The sequence below is a fragment of the Haliotis asinina genome, chromosome 15, assembly GCF_037392515.1.
Source record: "Haliotis asinina isolate JCU_RB_2024 chromosome 15, JCU_Hal_asi_v2, whole genome shotgun sequence".
NCBI lineage: Eukaryota > Metazoa > Mollusca > Gastropoda > Lepetellida > Haliotidae > Haliotis > Haliotis asinina.
In genome coordinates, this window is record NC_090294.1 from 51,313,666 (window position 1) to 51,331,978 (window position 18,313).

Here is an 18,313-nt window from a genome sequence, read left to right on the forward strand (position 1 = left end):
CTCTCTCTCGGTGGTGTCAAAGTGCTGTGGCCCATGGTCCTCTGGGCGTTACAGTACATAGGACGCTTCGTTTTTGTCAATACTTTGAACAGCATGGAGTAGAATCAATTTTTGAGTATATGAAAGGATCGTTTTTTTACCATTTATATTCCAAAAGGTGTGTCATGTTCTAAACGACCCTCAGCGAGTGTTGTAACTTGTGACAACTCGCTTGAAGAGAGCTTTACCAAATCTATCTGTGCATATGAAGGGGGCTGTCGTTTTTGCAACGACTTATATGCTCTCCACATCGATTGATAACAGTTAACGGAAGTGATAAACATTTATTTTGTATATTTGACATATGATATTGTTGGTATATATACACTATTCATATTGGAGCGAAAGGAATTCTCCCGTAGCTAACCCATACACTAATTTCTCCCCAACATCCGGGGAATAACAAGATGGAGGAAAAGGAAAGCAAATTCGATGCCAGAAAAAATACACGATTTGACTGATAAGGCACAAGAAGAAGCATGGACTGACAACGGCAGTTAGGTCTCTAAGTTACAGTAGGTAGACGTCGTCAATATTGAATGATTTCATTTCAGAAAATAGCAATAAATTCTCAATGACAGTTGTAACAGGCACCTGCACTGTCGACTCGTTTTGACACCAGTTGACGGATCCGATCCATGACTGTCTCTGACTGATGACATATGTTACTTCGGTCGCGAAGCTCATTGACGCATAGTATCTGTTTTATTACACTAAACTCTCTTAACCAACCGAGTTCCTACTGCAACATTTTCTACACTGTGATAGACGTCTGTTTTTCTCTGTGACATTACCAGGGAGGCCTTGACCAAATTTGGAATTATATTTCCCGATTTTCTACCATAGATAAAGATTTTGCATACTGCCGTACCCCTGCTGTACAGTATATAAATGGTCATTTGTTTGTTAATTGGGGATGGGGTGGGGGGTTTACAGGGCAGTTCACATGTTGCAACATTGCCCCAGCTATGAATGCTATGTGGGAAGTTCCAAAACTAATATGTTATTGTGAAAGATTATGGCACTACTTCTGCTTGCAACAGTCCAAAATAGCTACTGGCCTGCTAGCCTATGGCTAGCATAAATCAAACTGGGCCAGTAAATATCCAGTCACACCCGACTGGCTGGTGCATATATCATTTAGTACATATACCACTCACTCCGACTTATTAACTTATAATACTCGTTTAGATCGTTCAAGACTATTACCTGATAAAAATTATCACTTCAGCAGCTTAATGATGAAACTTGTGTCTTCAAATTTCAGACAAGTCAAATATTCTGTGGTCTTGTAACATTCAGGCATAGCTAGCTCTGCTGGTTTGCAAGATTTAGAGACTATTTTGCCCACAGCTACAGTGAACAATTATTAGGGCATATTACATTTGTAACATATGTTGTATTTGGGACTACACTTTCTTAGCAAAGGAAAGATACTAGTACTTTTGTTGGATTGAGTCCCATCCAGGATTTGAACCCACACTCTCAATGCCAATTGCATCGACACAAAGTCAGCTGCCTAACCTGTTTCATTTCACACAAAGAAATAATGACCCCTTCTTTTTCTTTTCTGTTTTTGCTTCCTTTAATGTGTCTTTCCAAATTTGCTTTTGGATATCATTCAACGATGCAGCTGATTGTATTTGATATATGGTGTGATACACACCACACACAGCAGTGTTACAGGGTATGGCAGGGTCAGGGTCAAGATTACAGAATCAACGTTTTGTGTTAGGCCTAAAACGTCCCTGATTTCTGGTGCTGACTCGATTTTTTTAAGCAGTATGAATAAAATAACTTTCCAGATACCATTGTCTTTTTCCTGGCGCCCATGACATAGGTCATTGTGATTGTGAAAGTCAGTACACACATTAACTGAAATGCCAGTGACAAGTTGGGTTGGAGTTAATGCTCATCACGTACTGGTCATCCATTTGTTTCGCTGTGCTTACCCCCTTGTAATACAAACCAATAATAGCGATTTGAAACTGTGGCCATTTGTTAAACACCTTTTACTCCAGGTTGAGTAAAATTCTGAGTTTAAAATGTTAACTGGCAAGGATTCTCAAATTAATGGTTATATTTTCACTGCCAACAAGCTATGATTGTCAGACCAGGTCAGGTCAAAATATTTGGTTTGAAAATCAATTCCAATTTAAGATGGTTTTATACGAGAAATGATACGACATGTACATGGGTAGTAGGATCAAGTATTTTGAAGTTTAAATGTGCTGAACTTTGATTGAATAGTGATACCTTTAATTTACAAGGTACTTTGCAAAAAAGGGTGGTGGGGTAGCCTAGTGGTTAGAGTGTTCACTGTTCATGCTGAAGACCTGGACTCCCATTTCCAACATCGGTTCAGTGTGTGAAGCCAGTTTCTGGTGTTCCCTGCCATGATATTGCTTGTATATTGCTAAAAGCGGCATAAAACTAAAGTCACTCACTCACTTTGCAAATATTTTGTCATTGTTATGAGTTAACTACATATTATGGTAACAAAGCTTAAGGTTATGAATCTGTAATGGGTTCACTGAATTATTGCTAATGTTGCAGTTTTGATCAACAATGGGCAACTCGAAGTCGACTAAGGCTGATGTGGTGACGCAGGGAATGCCGCAGAGGGAGAGGGACCTCCATCTGGCCGTCATGGGCAATGATCGCAAGAGTGTCAGCAGCCTCATTGCTCAAGGCGCTGACATCAACTACCCCTGGAATAACCCAACTGTCCCCAGCGTCAAGGACAGTACCACGCCCCTCCTGGCTGCAGTATCCCTGAACCATGTGGACATCAGTGTGGTGGGTGAACTCATTTTCCTAAGGCAGTTCAGGATCCCAGTATCCAAACCTTGTCTCCCCACATGACACAGATGACCATCATGTTATAAATGCAATACCTAGTGTTTGTTCCTGAAGATTCAGAGGCACAGTGGACCCCATTACCCAAAGCTTGTCCCCTGTAGTGCCGTTATTGACTATACCAATGGAAATCCAATACCATGTGCTTGTTCTTCATGCTGATTCTAATGCTGAACAAACCCCATGTACCCTATACTTGTTTCAGTCTTTGGCTGTAGGGGTACAATATTCAATCAGTACCCTAACTTTGTGCCCAGTGAGGCTTTGAAGGCAGTACAGGTGACATATGCCCCTAATTTGACAATGTGTGTGTGTGGTGGTGCTGGGGAGGTGGGGGGTAAGGGGGCAATACCCTATTCTTGTTCCCTGTGGGCCATACAGTCCCGTTCCCAGTGAACTTGGGAAAATGTATCTTGTATGTGTAGGATATGTATTGGAGAAAACACGCCTCTGAGATTTTGGTAGACAATTCTAATTTGGTAGACCGGAGGAGGAGGAGGAAGGAAATCCCGAGGGTCAGAGTCCTGAGGGATTTTCCAACCCTGATGTTTTTACATTGTCTACCAAAACCAGTGGTGAAGGGTTTTCTTTTACATATGTACCGTCAGTGATGGATAATTGTAATGTAGATGATCATTTGATGAAGCTACATAACAATAACTTCACCACAATCAAAATGAATTTAATGACAGTAACTATAAAAGGATAATTCAACCCTACTGTCTTTTTTGGCCTGGTGGAAGTGTGGTAGAGCGTCTGCCTACAATCTGAGAGTTGCAGCTCCAATCTTTCTAAGGAAAACATTTGCACTTTGTGCACAATCTAAAGAGATATTTTTCATTTGATTTCAAACACTGATATATCATTGGAATGTTGATGTTCATATAGAGTTAGGAAAGAATGATTGTAGAAAGTAAAACCTGTGAAGAGGTCATGCTAATGAAAAGTAAATCCTGTCCCGACCAAAAAAACCCTTAAATGCGGTTATTCTGAGAAAACAAAATATGACCTAATAATATTTAGAAGCACACTTCAGGTTTATACAACATGACGCGTAGGCATTATTGAAAAGTAAGCACACTTCCCTTGTGAAACGTCCACAGGTCTTCGGTGTTTGGTCATTTCCCATGGGAAGCTTACTTTTCATTTATGCCCTTAGGTCTTATCCAACTTATAAACAAACCAAGGATATATACTTTAGATATAATTTCACTGTTTGGTGTTCACTAATAAAATCAACTGGGATAAGACAGGCAACCAATGCCTCACCTTTCATGCGCAGTGCACATGCTTTACACTACCCATTTTGCAAGAAACACATGGTTCATACCGAGAAACGATCTCATTCTACACAACGATCCTTTGTAGCATAGTGGACAAAACCGTCAAGCGAGTAAGCAAAGGGTTAGGGGTTCAAAACCAGGTGTTGACACTACGTGTTGAAAATTGTTAATGCTGTCATATTTTATGATCATATTCAGTGATGGCAAGACAAAGTCATATCAATCTTAATTCAAAGTCATAATTCAAAGTTTCAGAGCAGAGGGACATTATTAAGATATTGCCTGGAGATATGTAATGGTGGAACATTGGTAACATCTTTGCTTTTCAGATGTTGCTGAAGGCTGGTGCTGGAATTAACAGAACGGACAAAAGAAACTGCACCCCGCTCTACAAGGCTGCTTTCCATGGCCGACCGGTCTTAGTGGATATTCTTGTGCAAGCTGGTGAGATGTTGCTGGTGTTTGAAGTAGTAGTTTTGTGATTTTATGTGTGCCTGTCCCAGTTAGACAAGATGCTGAAATTGACTGTGAAGAGTTGTGTCCCTTTGTCACAAAGACACCTATGATCTCACCAGTTTCCTAATTGTGAAGGGCTGACTGCATCTAAAGCTGTGATGTAGCTGAAAGGCTATTCAGGTTAGCATTAAATGACATGATAGGATATTTGTATAGAGCACATATCCACACAACTAGTACATGCTCAAGGTGGTGGAGTCTTCCCTTGATCAAGGGGTGTCTTTTTTCTTGGCATTCTTTTAAAACTCATCTCCTTGGGGAGTATTCAGTTCATGCAGCCTGCTAGGCACAGTGAGGTATCACACAGTCTAATCTTCACAAGGTACACATTGCGGCTGAGCAAACTGGAACACAGTCTGTGTAATGTTACTACATGTTACTGAACCTATATGCTCTCTTATGTAAACTTTTGTGTCAGAAGAACGCAAGCCAGTATTCAAGGAAGTCTTACTTAAACATGTTTGTCTTGTCAGGTGCTGATATCAACAAGGCGGATCTGGAGAGCCAAACTCCGCTGTATATCTGTGTCCAGAACGCCATCGTACACTCCAGCTATGCTACTGTGGAACGGCTGCTTGCCGCAGGGGCATCTGTTAACTTGTAAGTTTGTTTGAAGCTCAGCTTTTGGTTTGAAATTAACTTCTATTTTTGTCAATGCTCCCAAATATCCAGAAAATCTCATAACTATAGCTAGTTCACATCCATAGACGTAGACGTCTGTCTGATTGGGTCATGTTTCTTTGGTGACAGTGTTTCTTAGGAGGGGAATTAGGTGGTCCAGTCATCTAGTTGGCATTGTACCCATAAAGGTCCGTAGGATAGACCCCCAGCAACCCACGCTTGCCATGAAAGACGACTATGCTTGTTGTAAGAGGCGACTAACGGGATCAGATGGTCAGGCTACCTGACTTGGTTGACATGTCACCAGTTCCCAGTTGCACAAATCAGTGCTCATGCTGTTGATCACTGGATTGTCTGGTCTTACCCGATCATTTACAGATCGCCGCCATATAGCTGGAATACTGCTGAGTGCAGCGTAAAACTAAACTCACTCACTCACTCTAGTCGGTGTTGTACAGTCAATGGTATGATTGCTGACTTGGCAAATAACGTTTCTAGGTTTGATGGTATCCTACACATGCTTAGGTTCTCCTTAATAGATGTTTGAAACTGGATTCAGTTTGGCCTTTCCTAGGCTAGATTCTGAGTGAGGATTGAGAGATAAATAGGTCACCAGTGCTGAGGTATAGGAAACACTGATCAGGTCCCATGAGTTGTTGTATTAGGATTCTCTTGACTCTGTTATTTTAGGCTGCTGTCATGTGACCCGACTATCCTTGCTGTCTTGATGTGCTATCATCTGTTATATCTAGCTGTACTATTTAGCGGGTGCTATTGATCCGTGTGGCATGTTCTCAGGGCTGACAAGTCAGGGAAGATTCCCATCCACGTGGCGGCCCACTGGAAGCTGAAGGACATGATCCGAATCCTGCTGAACGCCAACAGCGACATCAATTCCATGGATCTGAAGGGCCGCACTCCACTGTATGTGTGCGTCAGTTCACTCAGCACGGGGCTGTACTTCGAGGATCTGAAGTACCAGGTGCCATGCATCAAGGTGCTGTACGCAGCAGGCTGCGACATGCTCAACCTGGTCGACTGGCTGAAGTGGAAGGGCCCGGGGATTCCTGCCGAGATGCTGTCCGACGACGACAACTTCCGCAGCTGGTACAAGTCCAATATGAATTCGCCCCACACGCTGGTCAACCTGTGTCGCAAGACCATTCAGCAGCAGGTCTGCTACCAAGAGAATATGGTCAAGGTCATTCCAAGGTTGCCAGTTCCTCCCAAACTGCAGACATACCTGTCAAGGAAGATGTTCCATCTGCCCAAACCTTGACTCTGCAGATGCAAGCTGTGATTGCACATGTCAACAGGTGCAGTCCCTCCCTTGGGGGATATGTGACTGTTGCAGGTTTTTAGAAGGGAAGGAAGTCCAAGGGGTCAGGAGTTCCTTCACCTTCTATGACCTTTCATCCACTCATATTAGTTACGCAAAGTTATGGCATTAGAAACAAAAGTATTATTGAATTTGTTGTTTCAAATCATCGACTGAGAAGGGACGGATCCAAGGGTCAGGATCTTTCCTCTTCTTTATTGACCAAATCAAATAATTTTGTTTAGTTTGACTTCTATCAAATTGATGCTGTAGATAATGAATGGTCCTGGCATGTATGTTTGACAAGTTATATAAAGGACAGTTATCCAAAGGGGTCGGGTAGCTGTCCTTTTTAGTCATTTAGCATGTTGCCAAGGATACAGAATATTTTTTTAAGACCTCTGTTTCATATGACCTAACAAATAACTCTGATATTAATCAGTGATCTGTAAAAGCATACAACACATACATTATTGTATGGAACAGAGGTCATGTTGAATATTAAATCCCTGACAGCACAATGAACATAATATTCTGCAATCACAGCTTGGTATGGCCATTTTGAACTTGACTTCACAAGTTTCATTAGGCCTGAATGTTGAGACATCTCCATCTCGAACTTGCACTGACGGTAGCTGTGTTTGTAGAAACCTGTCATGGGTGCTCTCCCACAAACTTGAGAAGTTCTTGGTTACGCCAGTTTACATATACCACAGTTAGTACACAGGTAAATGTGCTTGCTAGTCAAGCAACTGTCTCAGGTTCAGCGATTTTGAATCAGTGCGCATTGTATGGTGATTCCTATCGCCTACAGCAGTTGTAGGGGTGGGGGAGTGACTGATGCAGTATGATGCATTAGCCCAGCTCCTCTGTCGTGGTGTTGCATTTTGTGTTGGAGATGACTCAGTGTATTCCACAGCCTTTAGTCTTAGTGTCATATTGTTTTGTTTTTGCTGATTTTTGCAGATGGCTGTCAATTAATTGTGATGCAGTTCAATTTTTCATATGTGGATTTTGAGGGAAAAGAATTAATGTTACTCCTTAAATATCAGTAATTTACAAGTGAATAGTCGGTCTTTTATTTTAGCTTCATCATGGAAAATAACAGATTTTGTGTTAAAATGCTACGTGAGAAGGTTGCAAACACACAGGTGAGAGGGGTGGCTGTTGGATAGCATTGTGTTCCTGCTGTTGGGTATTGTCTAAACTGCTGATTACAATGATGAGAAGAGATGACCATTGTTGATATCAGTTACGGAGTGTATTCCAGTTGTTTTGTGTCTATAGTGCTACTGTTGACATGAATGTCATTGAACTTCATGTATAAATATTTTATTGTATAAGGTGAATATTTCTCCTGTATGTTGGTTATTTCCTTGTTTGAGATTTGCATCAGAATGGTCTGAAAATTTCAGGTAACTATTATCTTGAGACAGAGTATCGTCTTCAATTTGATCTTCCTGATAGAGTATGTTACTTGTACAACCACTGCCTGATAGTGTTACTTGTACAAACTCCTCCTAAAATAGAGAGTTACTTGTACAACCTCTTCCTGGTAGAGTATGTTACTTGTACAACCTCTTCCTGGTAGAGTATGTTACTTGTACAAACTCCTCCTAAAATAGAGAGTTACTTGTACAACCTCTTCCTGGTAGAGTATGTTACTTGTACAACCAATGTGTTTGCATTGTTTGTTGATGTTACTGTTTTACTAATTGCTGGCAATGATATATTGTGAAAAGATGGCAATGTGGAGATTGTTTTTCAGCTGTTATAGCAAGTAATATTCACTACTCAGAGATATGTTTACAGTTTTTCATTTTGTAGAGGTAGGATGTTTCACTAGGGGTCTGTGTTAATCTGACTTCAATACTCCACTCAACCAAATAATTCAGTTTCTGTTTCACTGAAACATCACCGACAATGTTCACTGTGTATTGCATGGAAACAAACTGGCTTTCAGTCAGTGAACAGTGTTGGAGATGTATGTTGTCAATAACTGGTTCAACATTTAGGTATGATTCATGGAGTACTGTATCATTTTGACACATGAAACATCCCACCTCATGCTAATGAACCTGTTCCAAGGACAAACCTCTCAACTATGATAATCTCCTCCTTGCCATATCTCCTACAAAGTTATGTAAATATTATGTCTACAAGTTGTGCTTTGAAGTGAATTTTGCAGTTATAAATTATACCCTATGATATATTGCCTCCAGTGTTGTTCCACTGGTGGTGCAGGAGGTCAGAGGTCATAGCAGATGCATCCAAGATGTTTTTGAGTAAGATAATTCTGTGAAATGGAGGAATGATCTTTGTTTTCTTGACTGGGTCTGCTATGTCGTTGATCTTACACTGAAGGACATGAAATTACAGCCGGTCTGTCTATGTTATACATTGTTTATGTTACTCATTGAGTGGCACTCCGTACATGGGTCAATATTTCTGTTAGGAATGTGTTTATTTCATATGTTCACATCAGATATGTTTGTAGATCAATCACAGTGTTTCGGTACTGCTCACATCGGTCAGTCGGGTCTTATGGGGTGTTATTTTTCAGTAAAATATAATTCTAAGGGATTTTAGTCCAACAAATCAGTATGCACCCAAAACAATGCTTATTCATTTGAATTTTGGGAGGTTATTTTATTATTATTATTATTTTCCAGATACCAATTCCATCACATATATTTCTTTAACCTTAGGTGGTCATGGTTGTAGGAGAGAGTCTGTTAATTTGTATAAGCTACATTGATCAGATGTGTTATAAATTAAGTCTTAGATATTTGTAGGCTTTCCTCTCTTGCTCTCTCTCTTACTGAGACCTGCTCTTCAAATAATGCTTAAGTCTGTGAAGGAAAGTTATAATAATTATGTTCAAGCCAAAAAGCATCTCTACATGAAGATGTACCTTACTATGGTATACGCTCCTTAACTTACAACCCACCAAGCCAAGCTTTAATCTAGTCGCCAAATTCAGTTTGATTTCTTCCATATTGTCTCAACAGACTTAAGACATGTTGTGCTGGAGTTCATGTATCTACAGGGGTAGACATAGCCACTAGTCCTCCACGGCCAGTGGGATAGGGAGGACCTTGTTGATGCTGTCAGCATGACCATCACATCACAGTATGATGATCTGTGGACAAGGGTAGCAGGAACGATGGCAGATATTGTGGTGTGTCTCGAGGGTTTTCGTGAAAGTAGTTGGCAGCCATTGACACCTGCTGCATCAGAGAGCTTTATGTGGCATGTTGCAATTTATTTACTGGAGAGGGGTATTGGCAACTGCATGCAGCAGTGTGTGAAAAGGTCATCCCCCTCAGCCCTGGAACTAGCTGCCATAACTGGCCATGGAAAGTTTGTATGGTTCACGACGATGTTAACGTCAAACTCTAGCTGCGGGTTTTTGTGGCATTATGTTCAGCTGTAGATTTATTGTACCTGAATATGGCCAACACGTCTGCTCCTTCAGTTTAACTTGTATTGTTTGTAACACAAGTTCCGCATACATTGACAAAATAAAACAATTGAGAAATTGGTTTGAATCGTTGTCTTTTATGTTTACAATTTGGCAATATGGTGTGTATTGAGTTGGATACCAGTGAAAGGACAGCCCAAATTGAAACACATTGTACAGTGCTTCAAGATTGTTTTTGGACTCATAAATGTCTGCCTGGCGTTAGGCAGTATTTGGTACTAGGATTGGTCGGCTTGTCTGCATTATCTGAGTGGCATATTCATGGTTGCTGCGGCGTGGTATCTTAGTGAGCTCGCACTATAAAACCAGCCCAAGTCTGGGCTAGTACAGGCAGCCACATGCACATGCACATTCTCATATGGGCGAAATATTCTTAAGTTCGCCATTAAACCCCATTTCCCCTTACTTCACCTTTTGCTAAGCTCAGTCAAAGGTAAATATACAAACAATCTTTGTTGTACCTACATGCAAGTAAGGCAAAAGCGTTGAAGGAGGAGATCTATTTCATGTTGACACCCCACGCCCCATGTTTTCAGTCATCTGTTGACAAGATTCTGCACAATTGAAGAAGCTGACACAAACCTGTCATTCTGATAGCTACCTGAAGTCCACTCCTGTAATGGCTTCCCTAGGGCTTACAAGCTACATGTCTCTACTTTTCAGATAGCACTGTTCCAAAGATTACAAATGGCCAACAGTACTATACATAAATCTCATGGCCAGACATCCAGGACAAGTCAGTTTTCACTTCAGGCAGTCAAATAATGGCGTTTTACTTGTCAGGGGGCTACTAAGGCTGCATAAAAAAATAAAAAAGATTTCTCGGGCACATTTTTTCAAAAGTGCTGATGGTGTTTGGACTTTCTTCGTTAAGTGGCATTTTAGATATGATGAGGAGGAAGACTTTCATGGATATACAACTTCTTTCTTGCAATGGATGCGATGTTTCGGTGTAGATTCTAATCCTAACAAGTGGTAGGACTTGTTCTAGTTTTTTATAGAAAAAAAGGTGATGAGGGAGGAACACATTTCTATTTTTATCTCACAGAAATACAGCTTGGAAAGGTTAGCACTTGTTAATGAGTTGTAGATTCCGTCACACTTGTTCTTACACACACTCCTTACAGCGGACAAATGGATAACTGGGACAAGGCAAAGTGAAAACTATTTTTTTAAGATGGCAGTAAAAAAATGTTATGGTCACAAATAAAAGTCACATTTCACTATTTGTTGACTGAGCCAGGTGAGATGCTGGATTGTCATGACAATTATTGCCAGACAACAGTGACTATATGAAAAACTGCTTCAAAAACATTCACCTGCAGAGCAACCAGTCACGAAACTGGGAATACCACAAGACATCACTGACGATACAATGTACATAAAGTGACTGGGTGCAGTCTAAATTGTTTCTTTGACATTGTTTTATTGAAAGAAAGACAAAGGTGAAATAAAATAGTATTCCACTCAAAGGAGATAAAGAACTAATTAACTGTAGTAATATGAAGATCTTGTGTTTTTAACTTCCGGAAGAAGTCAACTGTCACAACCTGGACACAAAATGTCTGATTGTACATCTGCCTGTGAGGTCAAGTTCAAATATGATTATTATCACAGCATCAACATCTATGACATTCAATAAATACTTAAAACAATGCAAGTTACAGTTTGTAATGCTAATATATATATATACATACATACATAAATTAACTGGGTATGCCTGTGTGTGAGTGTGCATGCAAATGTCTATGTCTGTGTCTGACTGTCTGGCAGTTGAGGTTAACAAATAACTACTCTAATGATCAACATAGTCACTGGTCCACTAGCCTGCATCTAGTAAAAATTCAATCTTGCCTGCAAATCATCCCAGCCACTAGCCTGCATCTAGTAAAAATTCAATCTTGCCTGCAAATCATCCCAGCCACTAGCCTGACTTGCTAGTCATTTTTCATGGGTCATTTTGTAAAACACTCACTCCGACTTATTGAGTTATAACACTTCTAAATCATGCAAGATTATGGTCTGATAAAAATGTTCATTATATAGCAGTGTAATGATGAAACCCATGTGCAACTTCAGACCACAGAATTTCTTGTGGGCTAGGAACTTTCAGACATAGCTAGCCTGACTGGCTAGCAAAATCTGGAAATTATTTTGGACACGGATCAAGACAATCAACTCGCTGGGTTAGTCAGAAAGACTAGCATCACAAAGTCTCTACAATCTAAATCTAAACACTAAACAGTGCTGGGCCAGATCTGTTTCGGGGCACAGTCATCAATGCCAGAGACAAGTCCAGCAATCCTCTCTCTTTTGTATCCTAGACAGTGAGACACATATCGGACTCCGTCCACGGTACGGTCCTTGTTCCTGTGCTGGTGGCCAAAAACATGGACGGATGAACCTATCTGCCGAATCTGTGCTTCTAACACCCTACATCCAGCATAGCGGGTGAAGTTGAAGGATCGTGGAGTTATACGACCTTTCTTGTGGGCTTCAATGGCACTTTCAAGGCCAAGCCTTTTCCGGTCGGTTTCAATGTCTGCCAATTCCTTATCAGAAGGTTTGATGAGATCTGCTCTTGGGAGGAAATGGCTGAATGAGATCACAGGGTCTGAATACTGCTTTGAACAGGTCTGGGAATTCAGATCGGCAAAATATTTGGACCGTGTTTCCTTGGAACTTGGCCAGATGCACATATGGTTGTCCATCCACAGGAGGTGAGACTTGTCTTCACTGACTGGGTTCTTGGGGGCCATGTATAGCGAGTCTTCTGGGTCGTCCTCCGGAGTGGAGTACCAGGAGAAGAGTGGCACGATCCACACTGCAGCCATGTGAGAAATGCACAGTGACTCTGGCTTTGTCCCAACACCTATCTCGTTACACAATGTCATTATTTGGTGAAATTTACTGATTGAATCTTTCTCCAGTTCGGGCTTCCGTACCCACAGTTCATGGTTACCTGAAACAGTGAGTAAGTAAGAAAGTGGGTGGGAGGGTGGACAGAGAGGAGAGAGAGTAGCAGGGAGGGTTTTGGATGAGTCAGTGAATGAGTGAGAGAGTGAGTGGGTGGGTAGGGAGCTGACAGGGAAGTAGGGAGAGAAGGAAACTTTTGAGTGAGTAAGTGCCTAGGTTTGTGGGTGAGTGAGTGAGTGGGTAAATGGGTGGGTAGATGAGTGAGTAGGTGGGCAGAGACCTGACAGGGAAGCAGGAAGAGAAGGAAGGTTTAGGGTGAATGAGTGAATGAGTGGGTGGGTGAGTGGATGGTTAGAGGGAAACAGGGAGAGAAAGGAGGTGAGTGAGTCAGTGGGTTAAACAGTGGTGGGATGGAGGGTTTGAGCTGGTTATATGTGACTGGGTGGGCATGTGAGTGAGTTTAAAATAATGTAAAATGAACCAGTTTCAAATAAAATACACAAGACTTTTGCCAAACCATGTTTTTCAGAGTTAACCGTATATAATTGCTGTAAGTTGCACTGGAATCCACCTGAGTCCTCACCTGGCACGTAGTACACCCTGTAGAATACCTGCTGCAGATGTTGGAGTGTCTGTTGCAGGAGAGGCAGGGAGTCTGTAACGTCGCCTGCTACTATGAGGGCATCATTCTCGTAGTCCAGGGGAGACCACTGCTGAACAATGTCCATGTTCTCTCTGTGGTCAACATGGAGGTCTGAGATGGCAAACACGCGGCGCAGCATGGTGGACACAGCAGGTCTTAGTTTCATTCAAGTCTCTCTGCAATGGTCAAAAGATTGGTTATTTTTAGTTTATCATTTACAAAATTCAAGATGTTTGGCAAAACATTTGTTTATATTTCCACATGTGTTGCATACAGTTGCCCAAATACTTTTTGTGATTGTACAAGTAGTTTGTGTTTTTTGTCCATGAAGACAATCTGAAAATACACTTGACAGATACGATATAATTTCAATGAAGGGTTTTGAGGAAGACAATTTCTACCATGTAACCGCTGGGGATTGATAACACCATATAGCCGACATGTTAACATGAGTTAACTTCTCTTAAAATGGCCGTAATATTTGCTCGCTTAGTTCAGTAATTTCAGTACAAATGCACTTGAGGCCCATCTTGCGTATGAGTTTTACAGATTCAGGAAAGCAGTCAGTGTCAACAGGAAGAAAGCGTGTCCCACAGGAAATCTGACCTCACTGAGAACCTTCCACGATCAGCTGACTCGCTCGTAAACGTTCTGCTACTTCCGTGTTGATCCAGAGTTAACTCCCCTCGACCACACGTTTTCATGAACTACTTATCGTCTGTCAAGTACTAGATCTAGGATTGGTCAGTTTAGTGTTGTTTGGCGTTGAACCCCTGTATCGCGATACATACCCGGTATTTCATATTATAGATATATCATGATAGTCGTGAACAATCAGTGTTCAAGTAATGATTTAACATTGTTACTGTCAACGTCAGTTGTCATATTCACAATGGGTGTTTTTGTGCACAAAGATGTTAACTTGATTAAATGTTTATACATTTTATGCAAATGTTTTGACCATTCCCAGTGATTATAAAGTTATAGGTTATGACAGTGTTACAAATACTATTTTATATTGCGCATTACAGATACATCCAGTGCTTTTGCGATAGGCGAGATGTATCTCAATCACTCACACCGAGCCACCCCGTAGCTTATTATTCTACAACACCGACATTGCTATGACAGGGAACGACGTCATGCACCAACATTACAGCAAATGTCGCGCGTCACCACGCACATTGCACGCAAATATTGCATATTGCATGATCCAGGTATAATTGTTACGAACGTTTCAGAGCCGAGAATCTGCATCCACCTTGAGAGGCCGTTAGCTATGTATAGTGTCGGTGATTACTTTGTGTAGTCGGTGCATGTCATGTTGACGAGACCCTGCATTTTCAGAGATTTGATATTTACCCCACTCACATGTCTCACTTCGCCCTTGAAATGACCTCGAGAGCGTTCTCGTGTCAACTTGTAGATATATAAAGGTGACTTTCTTCTGTCGAGTAGACACAGCCATCCACTAGTGACCCCACCCACCCAACATTGGCTGTGGCTATAGACATGTAAACACGAGTGCGGAAACAGACTACCGTAAACCTGATAAAACTTGTTTCAGTTAATGTATTCGACAATTAAGACTGCCAGGGATGGACCTGAAGTCAGAAACTGTACGATAATTTTACTGTATTCACCAGAAACAGCTTGTGACAAGCTGTTTCACGAACATGGAGCTTCACCATGCAGCGAGCCACGAAGCCCCATGTAAACGGACCACGATCTCGTATAAAGCCGATCTCATTTCTTCCTGCAGTCAGCCAACATGTGGTTGCAACGTATCTAAGATTGTATGAAATACAACCAAATCAGGAACAGATTTAAATGATATTGCACGAAACTTTGAAATGCTAAAAAGCAGCGGAATATAACAATCTTTTGACCATGTCCTCCTCGACGGGAGATTTTACGGTCGAGCAATTCGACAGTTCATGTATAAAGGTGTTTCAAATGTTACCTCATATATCCCTAACTAGTTTGTTGATCAAGCTTAGTGTTAACCTAAATCTACGTTACCTTTAAACACCGTGTTTGTTTGCTTAAAGATGCTCTGCAATGTTCTAGGTATATGAGGACATTCTGCTAATAGTGTCTGTACTAGACAATCCAGTGATCAACATCGTGAGCATCGATATAAAACCAATCAAGTCAGTGATCCTGACCACGATATCGCATCGGTCGCCCCTTACAAGCAACGGTGGATGAAGGCGAATTCTATCCCGGATTTTCACCTTGATTTCGTTATTTCGTGACGTAGTGACGCCATCGTGACGTAGCTTATATCGTTGACGGTAGACTACAAACAAACATGGAGGTTATTATTTTCATGTGTAATTTATGCCAGGATAACACGATTATTTTAAAATTTATAATATACTGATAGCCATTATATGATATGACAATTATTCAGAAATTTTGAATCATCATTAGTGATTTACGTTATGTGTAGACATTCATAACCCGATTTGTATAATTGTAGATTATGTAGTTATCATTAGTTCATTGGTATAAGTTTGCATGCTCTATCGCAACCCCATTTAGCTTTAGCAGTGGTATCGGGCGCATGTTTGCCTGGATCACCGTAGATAACACACTCATCCGAGTATGTTTGTTTCTGCACTGTACACCGGCTAGATAACAGCACACAACAGATAACTAAATAATCTAACAAGTCGACCCTTGTCTGTGTATGCGCAGGAATGTGTGTGTAGGGTTCAACGCCACCGAGAACATTATTTCTGATATATCGCGGCGTGACGGCTCAATGTGGGAGGGCATCCCGGAGTAATGACGTTTATCATTTAGATGAACACGGGTCTGAGGCTTGCAAACCAATTTGGGATTCGACCCAATGATGTGCGGAATATGGCATTACTAAGGGACCTAATGAGGGGAACATTCCTGATGTCTCGACGACTTGCACGACCCATCCCTTGTGCTGACCAAAGGAACCTTGCGGAGTCGAACCTAACTATCCCGTCCACTTACAGGGAATATCTTCTTAGCGATGTCTTTCTTTTGTAACGAATCAGCACAGTGCTGTGTTGGAATTTAAAAATGGAAAACCTCACCATTCACGAACATATGATACAATTACTTGATTATAAGCAGATTTACGATAACTAATTAATATATATATACCTTGTGGCTATAACGGTCAGTGTGCTGTCATATTTCACTTTAAAAGTCGCTAAGATAGTCGTAAGTGTCATACATTAACATAAACTTACGACCCTTTTAGCGCTAAAAGAAAATCTAGGCCCAGGTTCTTTTGTATAATGGCGCCCTGATGCCCATTTCAAGTCGAGGTCAAGGCCTTGTAGTGGCATCCTCCACCAAACAGAGCATTATATCTTAATTCTAAATACAAAATCTATATAAATGCCCTGAACCAATAGTTCTGTTTCTGAGTAAAAATATTTAAAACTTAAAATAGCATTCAAATTAAACGGCACTTACGAGTGATTTGCCATAAGAGGACGCCACTTTTGGAAAGAAGTTATGGCGGCGAATCGGGCCAGTGAGTTAACCATAATAGAACATGTATGTACTCATACATATGGATGATGTAAGTGGTGCTTTTTGTAAAACTCCAAATTCTCAGACATAATTACCTGCTTGAAGGAAGACGTACAAAATAAGTCGACAAGATGTTGATTGAATGATGTGGGACAAACTGTCAAGGACTAGCTATTGGCCGCTGGAAACAAGTCTGATGACCGCGATTCTCCAGATCGGCCTTAAGTCTATGACAGTTAAATTCCAATACGTGTACACTTATAGAACAAACGGTGTTTTGTGGAGGCACCTTGGGGTGCTCTGGCTTGTGGCAAGGTCGAGGCCTGTTGACAATCGGACAGCGAGTATAGGTCTTTCACAGTTGACATGACCTGAAGTCACAAACTGAGTGGGACACCTTTATAACCTTTGATGACGTGGTACTTACTGCCTAGGAGACCGTTCCACAGAGCAACATTAACGCTAAGATGACCGTTGCTGAAATATTTCAAAACCGGTTTAGTTGTGGCAGTAATGTTGCTCTCTGCAGTGAGGACACTTTTGCACAACACGATCCTAGCACTCCGACTATCGTAAATCTGTGTTAAAGTATGGAGATTTTGATCATAGTTACATAGTTCCGTTTTGTGCCAGCTAACTTACCCAGTTCTTCACGACGCCGACCTGGGTGTGAATCGGATGATGTGACGGGGTCACTGGGCTATCATGGAGTAGTTGCTTGGCAGTGATGCTACGTAGACTGGCCTCTGATGCTGCTAATGTTTGTAGAGGGGTGAGTATTGCTGGATGCAGTGTACATGCAGCGGGTGTATGGCTCACTGATGGGTGTAACAACGAGTCACTGCACAGTGGTGCTCAGGAGCGATGACCCCAAAGTGAGGTGAAATCATTTACATTGCGAGGTGTATGTTTCTGACATTTGACGTGTTAACAACTTAGATACTGTAGTTTAGTTTAACATGGAAATCCCCTACAGTCTTGGTAAACGGACTAAAACGCGACCAGTCAATGAACTGCTCCCTGCTCCTTGATGTGTAACATGGACTGGGCGGGATCGAACCACTGACCATCAGACTTACTACCCACTCGACCAAGGACACGGGTCACCT

At 41.4% G+C, this 18,313-nt stretch overlaps 2 protein-coding genes across 5 annotated transcripts; one reads left to right on the forward strand and one right to left on the reverse strand.

Annotated features, from left to right (window-relative positions):
- The first annotated feature begins 426 nt into the window (after positions 1-426).
- Positions 427-10,181, forward strand: LOC137266305 (ankyrin repeat and SOCS box protein 8-like). The gene is made up of 5 exons (XM_067801787.1): positions 427-554; positions 2,596-2,838; positions 4,511-4,625; positions 5,171-5,297; positions 6,117-10,181. The coding sequence occupies exons 2-5, from the start codon at positions 2,608-2,610 to the stop codon at positions 6,595-6,597; spliced, it is 954 nt and encodes a 317-aa protein (XP_067657888.1). The 5' UTR covers positions 427-554; positions 2,596-2,607; the 3' UTR covers positions 6,598-10,181.
- A 954-nt stretch (positions 10,182-11,135) lies between these two features.
- On the reverse strand, positions 11,136-15,179 carry LOC137266306 (uncharacterized). Of its 4 annotated transcripts, none has more exons than XM_067801788.1 (3): positions 14,286-14,367; positions 13,620-13,855; positions 11,136-13,082 (listed from the first exon to the last, which is right to left on the reverse strand). In XM_067801788.1, exons 2-3 carry the CDS (start codon positions 13,843-13,845, stop codon positions 12,358-12,360), a joined length of 951 nt encoding a protein of 316 aa, XP_067657889.1. In that variant the 5' UTR covers positions 13,846-13,855; positions 14,286-14,367; the 3' UTR covers positions 11,136-12,357. The 4 variants fall into 4 exon arrangements, with proteins under 4 accessions (XP_067657889.1, XP_067657890.1, XP_067657891.1 ...); XM_067801789.1 differs by lacking the exon at positions 14,286-14,367 and adding an exon at positions 15,051-15,179 and having other exon boundaries at positions 11,155-13,082; XM_067801790.1 differs by having other exon boundaries at positions 11,527-13,082; positions 14,190-14,327.
- Between the last annotated feature and the right edge of the window lie 3,134 nt (positions 15,180-18,313).

Excerpts from the sequence above, each read along its gene's own strand:
- LOC137266306 (XM_067801788.1), bottom strand. The coding sequence starts at position 13,845 with ATGAAACTAAGACCTGCTGTGTCCACCATGCTGCGCCGCGTGTTTGCC. Across the intron at positions 13,083-13,619 it reads CAGGGTGTACTACGTGCCAG|GTAACCATGAACTGTGGGTA; the intron begins GTGAGGACTCAG and ends TCACTGTTTCAG.
- LOC137266305 (XM_067801787.1), top strand. The coding sequence starts at position 2,608 with ATGGGCAACTCGAAGTCGACTAAGGCTGATGTGGTGACGCAGGGAATG. Across the intron at positions 4,626-5,170 it reads GGATATTCTTGTGCAAGCTG|GTGCTGATATCAACAAGGCG; the intron begins GTGAGATGTTGC and ends TTGTCTTGTCAG. Across the intron at positions 5,298-6,116 it reads GCAGGGGCATCTGTTAACTT|GGCTGACAAGTCAGGGAAGA; the intron begins GTAAGTTTGTTT and ends GCATGTTCTCAG.